The sequence below is a fragment of the Haemorhous mexicanus genome, chromosome 4 (assembly GCF_027477595.1).
Source record: "Haemorhous mexicanus isolate bHaeMex1 chromosome 4, bHaeMex1.pri, whole genome shotgun sequence".
Taxonomy (NCBI): domain Eukaryota; kingdom Metazoa; phylum Chordata; class Aves; order Passeriformes; family Fringillidae; genus Haemorhous; species Haemorhous mexicanus.
In genome coordinates, this window is record NC_082344.1 from 30,835,080 (window position 1) to 30,853,074 (window position 17,995).

A 17,995-nucleotide genomic window follows, 5' to 3' on the forward strand; every position below is an offset into this window, starting at 1 on the left:
AAAGAGTCCTGAGCCTTACTATACTGCAGGAAAGGGCTGGCACAAGGTGAATGCAGACACCTAGCTAAATGTGGCAATGGCAGTAATCCAAATGATCAGAGAAGCATAACCAGAATATTTCTGTTAAAATGAGGCCACAAGCCTGCAAGACTAGATCTAGTCAAGGGAGCAACACTGTGTTTCATAGGATTCCAGGAGTGTGAAGATGCAGCATGTAATACATACAGGCTTTCAGGATAACCCTGAAATGCGTGTACTGAAATCAGCATGTACTGATTTTTCTTTCTACAACTTACATTTTCTTGTAAATTAAATTGCAATTTTATTGTTTTGGTGGTTGGCTGTTTTGGTTGGGTTTCTTTTTTTGTTTTGTTGGGGGGGGTCATTATTTAATTTTTTTTTATTTTCTGGAGATTCAGTGCTGAATTGGATGCTTGAGTTCACTAGGAAGCACTTGAAAACCAGGGCTACTTGTTAAAATGGTTCATGTTAATCTGGGAGTCTCAGATAAGTGTGTGCCAAAATAGTGCCACAGGACAATAGGGAACAGCTTGTGCAGCATATTGAACTCCAGTGAGTCTGCCTGAAGGCAAGGCTCTGAACTCTGCTTTCTCTGCAGTACTAAATGTGCAGCTGTCTGTTAGAGGAAGATAAGAAAACCAACTCCATCTTGGCAAAGCAGAAAAAGGCCTTTCTATTTCTCCATCTAGAACATTGGTAGGTTTTTACCTGGTATAGATAAAACAGCACTATTAAAATGTTCCACATAGTCAGAAGCATTCCTTTGCAATCTAGGTGAAATATTCCCAGAATATCAGCAATTCACATGGGAAAATGGACAATTGGAAAATTAGGAAGGAAGCACTAGGGGATGGAAATAAACTTCACTGTTCTTTTACATTTACACCTTTGTTACAAAGACAGTACAAAGACAGTTTTGTTTTCAGCCACTTGTAATTAGCTTTAGTTTCTTCTGTTTTTCTCTCCTGTGGTCCATGTGAAGATCTGAACATATTTATCAGTAACAGAGATATTACAGACCAAAATACATGAAAGGAAGAGGGTGGCATAGCTTTAGGAAGAAAACAGCTGGCCCTCCAGCTGGAGTAGACAGACTCAGATCTTGTACAGAGATGCCCTTATGTCAACTTGATGTAGAAATTTTTATATACAAATAAGAAAATTATTACAGTTTTGTCTCTGAGATTGGTTTTTGTTGACATGTACCACTGTAGTAGTGTATCTTCCTCAAAAAACTGATTTTGATTCTAAAAGTCATGTTTAACTTACAGGTGTGAGAAGGATTTCAATAGATTGCACTTTGCTTTATTGTTATCCTAAGTAAATGCTTCAGAAACAATCTTCTAATCTTGGAAAAGTAAGATACAGTCACTGTAAAACTATGCTGAACAGTTTGTCCTTTGACTTTTCAATCTTTAGACCGATTCTTCACTATTGAAATACATTGTTGACTGCATAGATATGAGTTCTCATAATTCAGTTGGTGGTTGCTTTCTTATTCTGTTGGTGGTCCAACAGAATAAGAGCCTGTCAAGTAATATGAATTATGTGCAATCCAAATTACATATATTGGATTAGAAATAATCACAATGAATAGCACATGCCTACCTGCCCACATAGCTATGCTGACATAAGTGTCCTTACACTTCACTTCATACTCCCCCTTTCATTTTTCAGAGCCCTACTTTTCTCTTGTATCTAAAACCAGCAGATACAGTCTCTGGGCAAGGACCAAGCCTCTGCTCTGTCTAAAACCATTAGGCTGCTCTTGAATGTACGTACATAAATAAGAAAAAGTTCTGTGAGGAAGAAGCATCAAACATTCTATGTCTAAACGTTGCCCTTAGATCTAGTAATAAACAGAGGCCTGCAATTCTCTGCTCCACTTCTTGGTCTCTCTGCAGTGAATAGAAATTATATTCTCAACTTCAGAAAGAACCAGAAACAGCCTAAAAACAGCATATACAAACTGTGTTATGTGTTTGCAAAATACATTAGGACAGAGGCTGAAAATATGGCATTTTTATTCATATATATCATGCATCTAAATTATGGACATGTATCCATAATTTCTATTATTTGGATGTATCATTTATGTTTCTTGGTATTTTTTGTGGTTTGTATTTCCAGAAGATCTTGGAAGGAAGTAAAGGTAGGTTCCTGTTAAAGTCTATCTTTGGCATTTGAGAAAAAGGAAAATAAAAATGTAAATTATAGTAAGAAAGGAAAGAAAGTTCTGCAGGAAATAACTGGCTGTAAATCCTGTAATCTATCCTGTAAAACACCAGTATTTAAATTTCCCCATGGACAGCAGAGGCAGCAATCCTACAAAATTAGAAGTGAATTGGTGCATGTGATCCAATCTCATTTGGCATCTGATTATCAGTGGAGAAGGTCTTGTACAAGAAGTTAAAACCTCAAGTAGAATCCAGATAGCCCAAGAGACTAATAGGTTATTTCCTCATTGGTAAGCCTCCTTTGCTTCATTTGGTTTTGGATATAAAGGATGTAACTCCTTATTTGGTTTTAGAAAGAAGACTAAATGCTCATCATCTGCAAGATCTCACATTGCTGTGTTTCTTTGATTTTGCTCATGCCTCTTTTTCTTCAGTGCACTCTTTATCAAGTGCTAATGTTTGCTGGTCTGTTTATTTATGTTCTTGGCAACCTTTTCTGCTGCACACAAGCTCAAAGTAATCAGTTATATACCTGAAGAGTAAAGGTGTCCTTATCTTTGTGTGGGAACATCTATTATTTTGAATGCTGCTGGTCATAATAAAAATTAATTTAAATACGAGGACTTACTGTTGGCCAAAAAAATGTACTCCCAGATCAGCTTGGGATTGCTAAAACAGATAAGAATAATATTCTTACTGTGTGAAAGCATTTGGCTGATTCTTGCTCTGAAGGACTGCTTTTTCCTTTAAAATCAGGAGCAAGTTCGGGGCAAAAAAAAAAGAAAATGAAGCATTAGTCAGCCCAGTAATGGTATCTGCTCAGCCAGCAGTGAAGGACGTGATTCCCAAATGACATCAAATGAATAGTGTTCATTTCAGAGCCCTCTTCCTTATGTGACACCTCTTTCAGGCAGAAGTGCTATCTGGTACTCCCAGTGCAGGCACCTCACCACCACTCACATCCACCTCTGTTTGTGAAAGCGTATAAGGAGCGATTTAGGACTTGCCTGGGAATCAGTCCACTGATCTCTATCTCCTGCTCCACCCAGCCACTGCAGCATCTGCTGCTGGTGGGTGTGGGGAGGTAAGGACTGATGAAAAGAGAGCTAGTCTGAGTCAGGGAGACATATTGCATGCAGGGCAAAACAGATGGAGCAAATGTGGTGGAAGTCCCAAAGACCTAGCTTGTTCTATTTCTATTTTGCATTCAAAGTGATTTAACTCAGAGGGAGGAAGGGAAGAGAGCCACATCTCTAACTGCTGACTTTCTTTAATCCTCCTATCTCTTCATTTGGTTTGAAATGCCTTAATACAACCACAATCCTGTTTGCAAAGGGGCAAAAAGAGGATTTTTGAATATAATATGCAGCAGTTTATGTAACTGCAATTATTTTCTTTTTCATCAGCTTCATCACCCTGGCAAAGAAAATGAAACAGGTAACAGACTTGGAAGTAACCTAAATACATGTTGGAAGGCAATTGTCATGAGATTACATCTCCATCCAAGCAAAAATGATAAACTGTTGTATCCTCTTTCACTAACTTGGTTTCATTTAACAGACTTTCCTAGTGCTGGAAATCACATGAGCAATTATTTATCTGCAACGTGGAATAACTTCAGGTGCAGCTTCGGCAGCAAAGGATCACATGAATTTATTCAGCAGAAGAGATCAGAAATCTTCTCAGTCTGCTGTTCTGCTTCTCAGTGGCTGGCATAAGATGCTTCATAACTGCATCTATGGTCCTTCACGATGAATGCTACCATGAATGAGATATATGTGAGAATAACATGAAAGATTTCCTTCTAATCTGTGCCAAATTTGCTGCCTTTGAAAGTCCTGTAAGTTTCCTTGCTATTATATGATGGCATAGTCAAGCTATCTTAACCTAAGCTATGCATTATTTTTACACTGTTATTATATACTATTGCTCTTTTTCAGGTTCTTAAATAGTTTGCTATTGACTGTTATGGAATTGACCCCAGTGCAAACAGTTGTAAGAGTGAAAGTTCCAGTCTCTTAATCTCTTTTAGTGAGTAAAAGAATGATTGATTTTTCCATTCTGCCTTGCCAGTTAATTTGATGACTTCTTTTATTTCCACTGTATCTTTTCTAGTAAGATGAGAAACCCACAATTTACTGTAAGTGAAAACATGCGTTCAACTGAAAACACTCTTTTCCACAGTAATCTCCATTACCTGCTCAATGAAGCCAGTATCATACTTGGATTTAGTACTGACTGTTCCATGCTGAGCAGACACCACTTCTGGGCTGACTGATGATTCATTTTCACTCCTCTGGCCTCTGAACTTCCCCTGACTTTCAAAGGAGAAAGCAAGTACAAATAAGCTTGCCCTGAAGGTTAACAGTTTCAGGCTGGGGCCAGTTGAGGTAGGAAAGAAATCTTACATGTCTCCCCCATTAAAATGCTTTCCTTCTTCTGCTCTGCTTTCCAGACATAGAAATGGATCAATACAAGTGCATACTGAGAGACTCAGCTGTGCTTGAAGGCAGAGGAGGCACCTCAAGGAACTGTAGCTCATATCAGGTAGATTAAAAGTAGTGTCTTGAATTGCAAGTGGAGAGAGGAGGTCTTGTAAGACATCATCCTCCCTCAGAAAACAAAGTGAAGGGAGTGGAGAGCAGGTTTTTCATCCTAGAGGATAAAATGACTCCAAAAGTTCATCAAGGAATTTCACACGGAATTTTGAAAATGCAGTATTTCATTTTCTCGTGGAACTGCTGGTATACCAACATATCCTGGAAATTATGCTCTAATAGCTTATTTCTCACTTTTGTTTAGGAATTTGTTAAACAAGATACATGTTGAGTGATTTAAAAAAATTGTCTGTATGAGTTAAATCATATTTTGTTGATTCAGTAGAATTCTCCTCAGGCATGTTTTTAAAGACGTTAGAAGATGAAGAGTGCATAGCCATAAAATGTAACTGTTCTAATGGCCAACGTTGACAAGAAAAAGGGTACAAAATTGTAAAAATAATAAAACATAGTAGAATTGGAAAGTTGGAACTGTATTCACCACATCCAGACCATTCTAGTTTTGTATTAAAGGCTAATGATTAGAATGGAGCACAAGGAATCTCATCTTGGTAGCAATGCAGTGGAAGATGAAGTTATATAAAAGAATATGATAAGATATCACATCAAACCATCTCATCATGATTAAGTTCTTAATCATGTGAATCTGGGAGACTTCTTAAAGGGGCATGTAGGGATAGGATAAGAGATAATGGCTTTAAACTGGCAGGGTAGGCTGAGATTATATATTAGAAATGCTTCACTGTGAGGTTGGTGTGACACGCCCTATCCCTAGGAGCGTTCAAGGCCAGGTTGGATGGGGCTTTGAGCAGCCTGATGTAGTGGAAAATGTCTCTGGTCATGGCAGGAGTGCTGGAGTTAATCCTTAAGGTCCCTTCTTACCCAAGCCATCCTATGATTTTATGGTAAGTGTTCATTTGGTAAGATACATGATATAATATCTTATCATGAACATGATCTGATAGAGCAAATGAAATGAATGCAGTTTGACTTGCTTTATTTACATAAATAGTATAAGAGATGGCATTCACATTTCAAGGCACAGAATCTACATCCAGGAACTTGAAACATGAAAAAAGAGAGGAAGAAAACAAAGCCTCTGCTAACAGTAACTCACAGTACTTCACTGAGAACAGGCTTTGAGGTATCTCCCCTCAGCCTCAACCCAAGTGATAGCACAACCTGCTGGGGAAATACAGCAGAACCCAGGAAAAGTTGTGGGGCTGCACTGCACTTCTGCTGGTGTGTTACAGACAGAACTTGTCAGTCTGCAGCAGGAAATAATGCAGTCCTCCCAAGACACTGCATCCAACAGCATCCCACAAAGTGAGTCCAGATTTTAAAGATCTGAATGGGAAAACAATTATAGCTAAACAAATCCTGACTTGAGAAAGTCAGTTCAAAACATTTGCACTTCGAAACAACAGAAAACCAAAAGACCTTGTTTTGAAGTTAAAAACTGTCATAGAAAAGATTGTGAGTGGAACAAGTATCACTGCAAGCCAGTAATTAGTAAGACTTGTGAACTCAAGGGGATTAATGATTGCTAGAGGATTCAAAGCCAAAAGATAGAGACAAAATCAGTCATTACAGACACAGGAAAACACTGGCCAAGGGAATAATTTCTGAAAATATTTGTTTCTGACCTGGTGGAACACCACTCTAACCAGTTTCATATTTCTCAATTTAATTTCCTAAAGATTTTTTGGTAGGGGGCCACAAGGGAAAAATCTACAAGTGCAGCTGTGCCAGAAACGTCACAACAGCAGATTGCTTCACGTCTTCTTATTTTGTAATGAAAAATCGAAGGAGTGTTATTTTTGCATAAAGAGAGACAAATTCCTCCTGCTGGAGGCAGGAAGGATCCATTTATTATTCCAAAATCTTGCAGTAAGGGCACCTCAGAGAGCAGATGGGAATCAGAGGTCCTTAGACTCTGCTGCCCTCATGTTGCCTTTAAGTCCCTGGACACAGGGAGACAAAGAGCTCCTTGGCATTGGCCCAGTAAGTGTCTCATGTTATTCCAAGGATGACTTGGCTCAGAGGAGTTTCATTTGTTGTGAGTTGCAGTGCAGTGCAGTTTTTCTTTTTTTTTTTTTTTAAATAGATTTCATTTATTTTCATGACTTTGATGCTTTCCAGAGCAGCTCTTTTCTCATTGTCAGCTTCAATTAAGGGTATCCTGGGAGTATCTGACATCTCCCTGCAGGCCTGGAGCAGACCTTTCCTAGTGTTGATCCTGGCTGTCACTTGCAGCAATTTTATTTCCATACTTAAAATTGGAAATTGCATTGGAAATGAATGGCTGACAATTTGTGGATAAAAATTAGGATTCATTACATTCCTGAAAAGTTGTCTGAAAAGTTATCTGGGTATTGTTCCTACAAGCATCTACATGTTCACACCAGCAATATCACGGCAGAGCAGAGTGATTCCATACCCCCTGAATTTTAGGTATCCAAAAGGGCTGCATTAAGCTAGTTGTGGTAATTCTGGTGCAAACTGGAAACTGAATCCTAGCTTGAAGTGAAGTTGATTGGACAAAAAATCAACACCAAACAAATTATAACAGGTGTTAGCATTGCCCAGGTGACTGCAAAGACTGTTCAAATCTCATTTCTAGAAGTTAAACTAAAGCAATCTAAGCAATCCAGGCTTAGCCAACACTTGCCTGCAGTCGTGCTTGAAGCTTGTGTTGGAGCAGTTAGGGGAAAGCTTTCCTTGACTTTTCAAATGGGTATCCACCAGGTGGGGAGAGGGTAAACCAAGTATCTATACCTTATCCATGATGGCCAAGGTGTTCTCCTCTCTGGGGAGGTAGATGCTGTTCCCTGCCCCTTCCTGCCTGGAGACAGCCAAACAGAGGGAATGCTAGCAGTGCTTTTGGGAGCTCTGCCCTCCTGCACTGGAGAGGAGGAATTCCTCCACTGTGTAGAGGAATTAACACTTTGGATCCTGTTTATCCTTGGACATGTATATTGGGTCACTGGCAGCAGGGAGCTTGTAGCACTGCTGGCTGGCTGCAGGAGTGTCACTAACCAAGCAGGTTTCAGATGTGGGAGGAGTAAGCCTGCTCATAGCCACCCATACCAGAAACATATCTAGTTTTGACTGCAACTAGGTTGGAATCTCAGGTATTACGATGAGAAGATCAATGCTACAACTGGTGTATAACTACACTACTGTTCTTGACTGACAGCTTGTAATGGACTTTAGTACTAGTCTTGTCTTCAAGGCTTAGGATAAGAAATATATATATATTTGCTGTTTCGGACTTGCTCATCTGCATTTATTTTCTAGCTCTTCCTGAAAGAGGTAATTGTTGTGAAGAAATCTTCAAGTGTCTCCAAAACTACAGCAAATAACTTGCTCTGCAGTCTGTAAGCTCAAACAGCATTTTTCATCTTCAGGTTAAAAATGTAACAGAAAAGCTTATGGCTTAGGAAAATAAAAATGCAAGTGATGTAAAAGCCATGTCTGAAATTAAGACAATTTGTTTTCTTATCACACATGGCCTGCTCTGGCTAAAGATGTCTTCTTTAAAATCTGTTGTAACTCTTTTTCATTGCCCTGCCCAATCAGAACAAAAGAAAAGATGAAATTGTTTTAAATGTTAAGACTATGATCTTCAGTGCTGGCCCTGCTGCTTAAAGTTGAATTCTTACTCAATCCATTAAAGGGCATTGGTTTCCCATGTCAAATCTAGTTTTGATCACAGCAAAGAAATGGGAAACAATAAAAACAGGCATAATGTGAAACAGATTTTAACTTTCTGCTTCATTTTTTTTTGCATCAGTCTCTCACTTTTGAAAATACATGAGTTAATGTGATGATCTGAAAAAAAAAAAACCAACCAAACCAAAAAACCCCCAAACTCTTTAATTTCTCTGTTCCTGTAGGAAACCCTTGCCTTTAAAACAAGATGATATATAAATAGCAGTGTGCTGATGCAAAGTGGGTGGCTAAAGTTCCCTGTAGTGCCTGGCAGTATTTAGAAGTGTGGCTTATGAACAGATCAATTTCTAAACAGACTGGGTGAAATTCCCCAGCTTAGTGCATCTCACTTGAAGCATGTGTTAACTGATTCTAAAACCTAAGTCAATCCATTCAGGTGAAACTTCATCCATCTGAAAAAAAAAAGAAGGGAAGGGAAGGGAAGGGAAGGGAAGGGAAGGGAAGGGAAGGGAAGGGAAGGGAAGGGAAGGGAAGGGAAGGGAAGGGAAGGGAAGGGAAGGGAAGGGAAGGGAAGGGAAGGGAAGGGAAGGGAAGGGAAGGGAAGGGAAGGGAAGGGAAGGGAAGGGAAGGGAAGGGAAGGGAAGGGAAGGGAAGGGAAGGGAAGGGAAGGGAAGGGAAGGGAAGGGAAGGGAAGGGAAGGGAAGGGAAGGGAAGGGAAGGGAAGGGAAGGGAAGGGAAGGGAAGGTTTGGGAAGGGAAGGGAAGGGAAGGGAAGGGAAGGGAAGGGAAGGGAAGGGAAGGGAAGGGAAGGGAAGGGAAGGGAAGGGAAGGGAAGGGAAGGGAAGGGAAGGGAAGGGAAGGGAAGGGAAGGGAAGGGAAGGGAAGGGAAGGGAAGGGAAGGGAAGGGAAGGGAAGGTTTGGGAAGGGAAGGGAAGGGAAGGGAAGGGAAGGGAAGGGAAGGTTTGGGAAGGGAAGGTTTGGGAAGGGAAGGTTTGGGAAGGGAAGGTTTGGGAAGGGAAGGGAAGGGAAGGGAAGGGAAGGGAAGGGAAGGTTTGGGAAGGGAAGGGAAGGGAAGGGAAGGGAAGGGAAGGGAAGGGAAGGGAAGGGAAGGGAAGGGAAGGGAAGGGAAGGGAAGGGAAGGGAAGGGAAGGGAAGGGAAGGGAAGGGAAGGGAAGGGAAGGGAAGGGAAGGGGTTTGGGAAGGGAAGGTTTGGGAAGGGAAGGTTTGGGAAGGGAAGGGAAGGGAAGGTTTGGGAAGGGAAGGGAAGGGAAGGGAAGGGAAGGGAAGGGAAGGGAAGGGAAGGGAAGGGAAGGGAAGGGAAGGGAAGGGAAGGGAAGGGAAGGGAAGGGAAGGGAAGGGAAGGGAAGGGAAGGGAAGGGAAGGGAAGGGAAGGGAAGGGAAGGGAAGGGAAGGGAAGGGAAGGGAAGGGAAGGGAAGGGAAGGGAAGGGAAGGGAAGGGAAGGGAAGCAAGGCTAAGTAGTCAGAGAGTTGTAACTGATGTAAAAAGTGATAATAATCCTAATATGATAATAATTCTAATACTAATAAAAGTGATAATAATCCTAATATTATGTCTCTTAATAAACTAAATCAGGAGGCATAAAGCCAAACTGATGTGCCTGATTAAAAAATCTACTCAAGTGGACTACATAAGTGGAGAAATAGGGTTAAGAGATGCAGAGACTGGCATTTTTATTCTACACTATTTTCCTTTAGTCCAGTTTTAAGCAAGGTCAAGACTACCACTGTGCTCAGTTTCATACTGCATTAGTAATGTCTTGCTTGCAGGATTACCAGTGCCTTACAATAAGTTCCCTCAAGCAGAATCAGGCTCTATTCAATTAATTTGCTTCAATGAAGTACCACATTGTGATGACAAGCAATAAATGGTAAATTAGATCTTTAGTGCATAAATCATACTTAGAAGTGTCCCTCACAGCAAGGGTTCACAGGCAGCACTGTAATTGTGCTGACTGACAAAGAAATGCTGTCCCAGGCTACCAGCCTGCATGCACGGTTATGGTCAATCTCCTGGAAAACTGACCCTGTGAGGGGGAGAGAAGTTACACAACTTTTAAAGTTTGAAGCAGTGATCAAAATTTATTGTTCCACTGTGCATTCATCTGTCTGTGACTGCCTTGAGTTACTCGGCAAAGGTAAATGAGCCCAGAAAAGAGGGGAAACAGCTGCAAGATATATGTGATTTTTGCAAGTTTTGAGATGTCATTTCACAAACCATAGGGTAGAAATTCAAGGAAATCTTTGTTAGTAAGAGGAAGGAAAAAAAAAAAACCAGCCCAAACCTCAAAAACCTAAACAAGACACAGCAGAGGTAAAAAAGGAAGAGGTAGTGGTGAAGGTTGAGGGTTTGCCTCCATCTGCAAACTCCTTCTGAAAGCTGCTGACAGAGCTTTGGCATCTGATCATCTCCTGACTGCTGATTAACATAGCACTGTTTTATATTTAACTCAGGCCAGAACAGGAGGGGCTGGGGGGTGGGGTTGCACTGCTTATAAGGGGAGCACGGCAGAAACAATGTTCTTCTGTGTCAGTTCCCTCTGTCTCCCAGCCCAGCTGCACTTTGATCATTCACATTTCCTCCAAATGCACGTTGTCTTTAATTAATTGAGTGTCTCGTGGAAAGCGAGGTGCGGGAGACAGGCAGAGAACAGCTATAGCTACACAATTAAAATACAAACCAAGACTGCTGAGTTTACTGAATGCAAGTGCTGAAGTGACTAATAAGCTTTTTTGTGGTTAATGTTTTGCTCTGAGAACAGATCTAGGAGCAGAGATGGAGGGCATGGATTTTGAGGATGAGAAGTCTAAGAGGTACTGCATGAAGAAAAAGCATGTGGCTATCATCTGTGGAGTCGTGGTTGTTGTAGGACTTGCTGTGGGGCTTGGTGTGGGATTGAGCAGACCTAAAGCTCCAGAGGCAACAGAGCAACCGACAACAGGTCAGACAACAACAATGACAACAACGACAGCAACAACAACAACAACAACAACGGAACAGCCTCCTCCCCCAGTGGATTTGGGTCCCTGTCCTACCAAGGATGATGACACTGGAGACTGGAGAGATTTTAGGCTGCCCACTTATGTCAAGCCTGTCCACTATGATCTGGAAATCAAGCCTGAGATGGAGCAAGACACTTACACTGGGACAGTCAGTATATCTATTGCTTTGGAAAAACCAACCAGCTCCCTGTGGCTTCACCTGCGAGACACCAAGGTTACAGAAATACCCACACTCCGGAAATCTTCAGGACAGCAGATTGCTGTGAATGACTGCTTTGAGTACAAACCACAAGAATACATTGTGATGAAGGCAGCAGCTGACCTCCCTGTCACTGATGAAAGTGATCCCTATGTGCTCACCCTGAAGTTTCAAGGCTGGCTGAATGGTTCGCTGGTTGGGTTTTATAGGACCACCTATACTGAGAATGGGAAGATCAAGTAAAGCAGTTTTATTTATTAAGCTTTCTTCTCTATTTTTACTTGCTCAGGCCTGCTCTATTCCTGTTTCAGCTTTTCAGTCTTGTCTCTCACCAACTTACTGACATTTCTGGGCTGTTCTTTAGTTTTCTCATTCCCCTAAGGAGGATGCTGTATTCAAAGACCTTGGGCTTCTGACTAGTGAATGTGGGCTGGAGAGATGAGGGGTTTGTTACAATTATTATTCTGAAAAACCTTTTCAAACTCTACTGGTCCAAGCTTACCTTTGAACTGAATGGCTCCCTCAAGGAGCTGGAGGGATCCAGGCCTGTTTTTATCTCTCTAGTACAATAAATAGCATACAACTATCACCACTCTCTCCTGTTATCCCAAAGGTAACAGTTTTGGTGTAAAATGTTCTTCTGATAGTTTTCCTGATAGCATACCTCCTTGATGTTGTAAGCCTGAGGAATATTCAAACCAGAACTTCCCTGTCTCTCTTGCAGCTGCTTTAAATTATATGTAGGAAAGCCTAAACAATTAGGGTCATCTTTTACTTTTTTTTATGCTCCATCTCTTCCTTATGAATATAACAACAGTTATTGAAAGATTACAAAGTCTCTACCATTTCAGCTAACCCATCCCACTTACCAGGTTTGTACTGCTTCAAGGTGGAAGCTTGAAAAAGCCATTGCCCACTGCTCAAAGGCTTCTTTTCACAGCTAATGTATGGAGAGGACACTTGTCCATTTTCTGATACTTACATTTCTGAAGTGATTTATTCCAGCCTTTACAGCTGGGAGATAAACTTGGCTAGACTTTTATAAGGCCCTGTAGCAGGAACATGGAGACAAACACTGATGTGTTTTCATGGCATTTTTTTTGGCCTCCTGGGACAATGGTGCTGTGAGTGAGAGTCTCATCAGCTCCATTCAGCCACTGACAGGAGTAGCAGCAGTGACAGGCACCAGCAGCAGCAGATCCAAGAGGCAGAGGGTAAAGCAAGCATTGATTTTTTCCTTTGGAGAAGTCATGCAGGGAACAGCTCAAACAACAGACAGCACATTTCCTCTTGTTTTCCTCCATATATGACCTCAGCATTGCTCTGACTGAAAAGGTGCTTTGGTTTCATACTTTGAGCAGCTTTGGTTTCATACTTTGATCATCTGACATCTCCACAGCAGTTTTAAAGTGCAACCTCCTAGCATCCTTCTAAGTTGAGGTAAGTTACTTCTCACTGGTGAAGTATATCTATATATTAAATGTATAGCCCCAGGTCTGTCACAGCCTCAGAACAGTAGGACCAGAACACAGGTCTTCTGAGCTGCAGAGCAGGAGAGGTAAGTGCCTGTCCCTCAAATCCAGACAGTAGAGGTAGACAAGGGCCAAGCATCTGATACCAGGAAGAAAGGAGAACTCTAAAACTAAAGAAAGTATAAAATGTGAGCTCACTTTGACTGTTCCTACTTCTTGAATTGAATGCTGGACAGTACAATTGCAAGGATGATCCTAGCCAGCAGTCTGAAAACTCAATGCAGAAAGGAGCTTGTGGGTGTAAGCATGTCAGGCTTGAGAAGGGCTTTAGTAAGAACGAGTGAACGGTAAATTCTGATACATTTTTCATGTGATTGGGTTTGGGCAGATTGCTTGTGGGGATGGCAGAAGTGATGTACATGATAGTGGTAAGTACAGCTTTGAAAGTAAGGCAACCAACAGCCAAGTTGTTGCTATGCAGCAGAGGGTAGGGGATAGGATGGGGTAAGGAAGGACAATGAGGGAAGGGTTTTGTTACTTATTAAAAATGCATTTTCCCCCAGCTTTCTACTTAAAAACAATGCTGACTGGAATGAGCATTTTTATATTGCCTTTGCCTGAGGTACACACCACTCTTGGAAAATTCAACCCAAGTAGTTCTGTTGTTGTCATGTTGCAAGTAAATACAAATCAGATCAGGTAACAGCAATGATCAAACAAGTCTCTTAATAGTGGATGATAAAGAGAAGGGGGCTGAGGTGAGAAGGAGATCCAATATATTACTAACCAACTCTGTTATTCCTTCTGTGCAGTGCTAGAAGCAGCAGCACCCTTAGACAGACTTAATAACACTGAAAGTCAGCTCCTAGGGTTGAGCTGCTCCCCAGATGTTTATCTGTGAAGGCAAAGGTTTGCCAAAGCATTGCTATAAGGCCTTTGGTTTACAAACTGGGCGCATGTTCAGGCTCTGCTGTTGCTTAGATTCAAATCTCCCAGCACACTTTGTGGAAAACAGGTAGAGATGTGCTGAACATGCCTCTAAGTCTCGGATCCTTGAGAGGCTTAGGGAGAACACCTCATTTGGGGATCCTGTTCAGGCATACAGATCATACAATCCCAATCAGGAAAAAGGTGCTTTTGGATATGCCCTAAAGCAGATCATGAGCTGCCTTGAAATCATGACTATTTAAGTTGATGTGCACCTGAAGGTAGGGAACAGGAAAGCAGAAACTTTGGAAATGTAGATTTTGGACATAGACCTGTCTAGATGCTTCTGTGGGTTCCCAAATCTAGCTGTAAGCACTTAAGTCTTTTGGTAAAACTGTTCCTGTCTGCTCATTTCATTTCTTCACTGACTAAAAAGGAATAGCAGTCCTTCCCTACTTTGCATGATGCAGTGAGCATAACTACATTACACTTGTATTGTTTTCAGATCTTATGGAGAGGAGCAAAAGAAGAGTCCTGGGCTGGTGTACTGGGTTATTCAGGTCATTAGCTTCTCTCAAGGAATGTGCTAAATCCCCCTTGTATTTTTTCCTTAATATTAAAAATAATACAAACATGTCACAGCAGCTGGCTTTGATTTTGCACTACTATTTGTGACAAGGTATGGCTTCCCTTTTTTAGGAATTCCCTCCCTTGTTGTCTGGAAGAGAACAAGAGGTGGGCACATGTCTAACAGGGATGTATTTAGGATTTTATTGAATAGACAAGGGAAGAATTTTCTTCTGTTAACAAAAGTAATATTGCTGGCCGGGGGTTTATATACAAATCACAAACGGGACCAGACTGCTGTGGAACGTGCCTTGAGCTGATTTTTTAGTATCAGTCTCATTACATTGTTATGACAATGGGAAGATGCCATCAGCACACATCCCAAGCAGCAGACAAAAAACTTAATGTTACAACTTACTTTATAACTTTTTTGACCAATCACACAAAGCAAAAGCACAATGACAGTGGTTCTATCCAACCACTATAAGCACACATACCTTTGGTTAAAACAATGCTTGCTTATTTCGTATACAATACCGGCTTGTAAGCCTTAAAACACAGTGCACAGAGCTCCATTCTTAAGCTTCAAACTTCCTAATATCTTGCTAGATAAACTTTTCTGCAGCTTAGGGAGTTATCATAGACAAGTGTTAATACACAGACCATTGTTGTGTTTGTCCTTGCTTTTTTACTTTTTAAATAATTTTTCTGCTGACCTATCCCATGGTTACTGCTTAGCTCTAATCACAGTTCTGCTGTCTCTTCCTGCTTTTTGCAGCTTTCCCACAACCATCTGATTTTGTGGATTCCCACAAGTAACACTTCTGATTTTCTTCCTGAAGCAGAAAGTTTTCTCAGAAGCAGCAATGAGTTGGAATTTTAAGGAAGACTAGGAGAAAAATGCTTTAATTAGTTCAGGGAGGAAGGAAGTTGTTTGACACTAACGACTTGTACTTCACGGGGGGGGGTAGGGGCGGGAAGGAAAACTCATCATGGTTCTAAATGCATCACTGTTTTATTTTGAGAACAGCTGGATGCAGCCTCAGCCAGATCTTTACCTCTTATTGCTATGATGTTTACAACTGTCAACTCTAGTTCATATTTAAAGGTCTGGACATCAAGAGCAGAAGCTACCAAGCAGTGAAGAAAATCTTATCTAAAAACTACATTATGTCGTTCAAAAGTGAATTACATTTCATGTTTCTATTGCCACTTCTGTGCATGCCATAGTCTGGAGTTCTCATCATCTAGCCTATAGGAAGGGTAGTGCTGAAGTTTTTCACTCCTAATGTCTGTCTGCCTCTGCAAACATATGAGGATAGATGGATTATCACCATATAAATCAAGATATATATTACAATGTTATCAGTCTGTAGGAACAAGACATAAATGTGTCAAAATATATAGCCAAGTTTTTAACCAATAGCTGTGAAGCATTGCCCTGGAGGCTTGGAGTTAACTTAATTGTGAAATAGCTCTCAAATCCTATGAAAAGTAGAGAGTGACAGCAAAGAATGCACCAAGAAAAAGAAAATGTCTTGAGTCTAAAGTGATGTTAAAGTGAAGGTTCATTATGCTTTCTGCCCATGAACCTTTGAGCTACTATTCCAAGGAACATGAATGGAGAGAGCCCAGACATATTACCTCTGTCAGGCTTGTAAATGACCCTTGCTGCTACAAGTTCCTAATGACCAGTTTAGTATTTAACCGTCACAGGGAAATGCCAAGGGCAACAGAAACATTGAAAAATTGGTTGTCAAGTGAGCTTGTAGGATTGCTGCAGATCTGTAATTTATGATGTACGCTTTTAATTACTTTTTGGAAAGAAAAACTACCTTAATATAGTTGGAGCAGCTGTAGAAGTGCTGTCAGAAAATGCTCAACATTCCAGATTAATTGAAGGAGCATCTGTGATCCCTTTCACCATCAATCACTGGAGAATATGCTCTGCCACTGGTGTGGGTCATTAATGGGGGAGCCCGATGTCACTGGGAGAAGCAAACACAATATGAACGCTCACAACCTTCACCTTATGTTTTTACATGACCCCTATTGTCTAGCTCCTCCAGCTGGCTGTGCATAACTGAGATGACTTTCTAAACCCCCCAACACAGCTTGCCTAGCATCAGTTTTGTACCAGGATGTTCACCTGAACTTTCCATGCTTTCTCCAGCAGTTTCACTAATGGAGGCCGGGGAGCATAAGAGCACCAGGAGAAAACTGCATGTGGTTAATGCAGAAAAAGAAACACACAAGCAGGATGAGATTTATTGGCATTTGCACAATTTTGAGGTGTCACTTCAGGAGATGTTCAAGACCTTAATCCCAAGATATGCTGTAGTGGGTAAACAAGTCTTGTAGTGACTTATTCCTTTTAGGTGATGTCATCAGTTCTTTATTTTAGGTGCATAAATCAATGGGAAAGCTCAGCAGAAGGGAGAGCAAAGTTTTCACTATGCATGAGAGGTCATGCCTCTCATATTGCCTGGCTTCTAAAAATATCTGATGATAAGCAACTCGCATTAGCTTTTGCTCTGAAACCTAGAAGATGTTGATGACAGAAATTGATGTCAGCTCATGCATTTCTGATGTCACCTGTTTTTATGAATGGATAAATATGCACAAATATTTGTAGTTGAATTTCATTTGTGAAATCATTTTAAAAAATGCCTAGAAATTGCAGACAAGATTTCAAAGTCATGTAATGAAGCCATATAATGTGTTGATTGTTTCAGGAGCATTGCAGCTACTGATCATGAGCCAACAGATGCACGGAAATCATTTCCCTGCTTTGATGAGCCAAACAAAAAGGCAACTTACACCATATCCATCATCCATCCAGATGTGTACCAAGCACTTTCAAACATGCCAGTACAGGTAAGTATTTCCCAACTGCTGCCTAAGTGCAACAGTTCTGCAGAGCCACTGAAAGGTAATGTGGCTCGCCAGGTTCTGGCACGTTCACAGACTCTACCACTCAGGCACTGGAAAACTCACGGTTAATAGACATTCCATGAACAGAACTGGTTGGCTGGTTAGGACTCAGTGGTCCACCAGCACATAACATGGCAACATAGAGTCAAATCCAAAGCAAAAATGAAGCACCTCTTCTGTTGTTTTCCAGCTGACCCTCTGCTCAAATATTCTGGGTGAGTATCCCATGTTGACTATAAATAGATATTGGCAGGTTCTTCAGTCAAACTGGGTAGGCTTGGAGAATGAGTACTCTGAAAGACAGCTGCTTCCCAGATGGAAAGGCTAAAATAATCACTAAAACTGAATAATGGTCCAGAACAAGGGTCTGCTGATCACAATATAATGGCAAAGAATCCTGCTAGCCAGAAAGACTAGGATTATTCTTTTTAATAATGGAGGATCT

General features: G+C 41.0%; 1 protein-coding gene across 1 annotated transcript in view; it reads left to right on the top strand.

The window, feature by feature from the left end:
• The first annotated feature begins 10,987 nt into the window (after positions 1–10,987).
• ENPEP (glutamyl aminopeptidase) overlaps positions 10,988–17,995 on the top strand; it is a 35,438-nt gene continuing 28,430 nt past the window's right edge. Inside the window, exons 1-2 of the mRNA XM_059844270.1 lie at positions 10,988–11,889; positions 17,352–17,493. Of these exons, the coding sequence (XP_059700253.1) occupies positions 11,225–11,889; positions 17,352–17,493 (807 nt within the window). The 5' untranslated portion in view covers positions 10,988–11,224. The remainder of the gene's footprint in view (positions 11,890–17,351; positions 17,494–17,995) is intronic.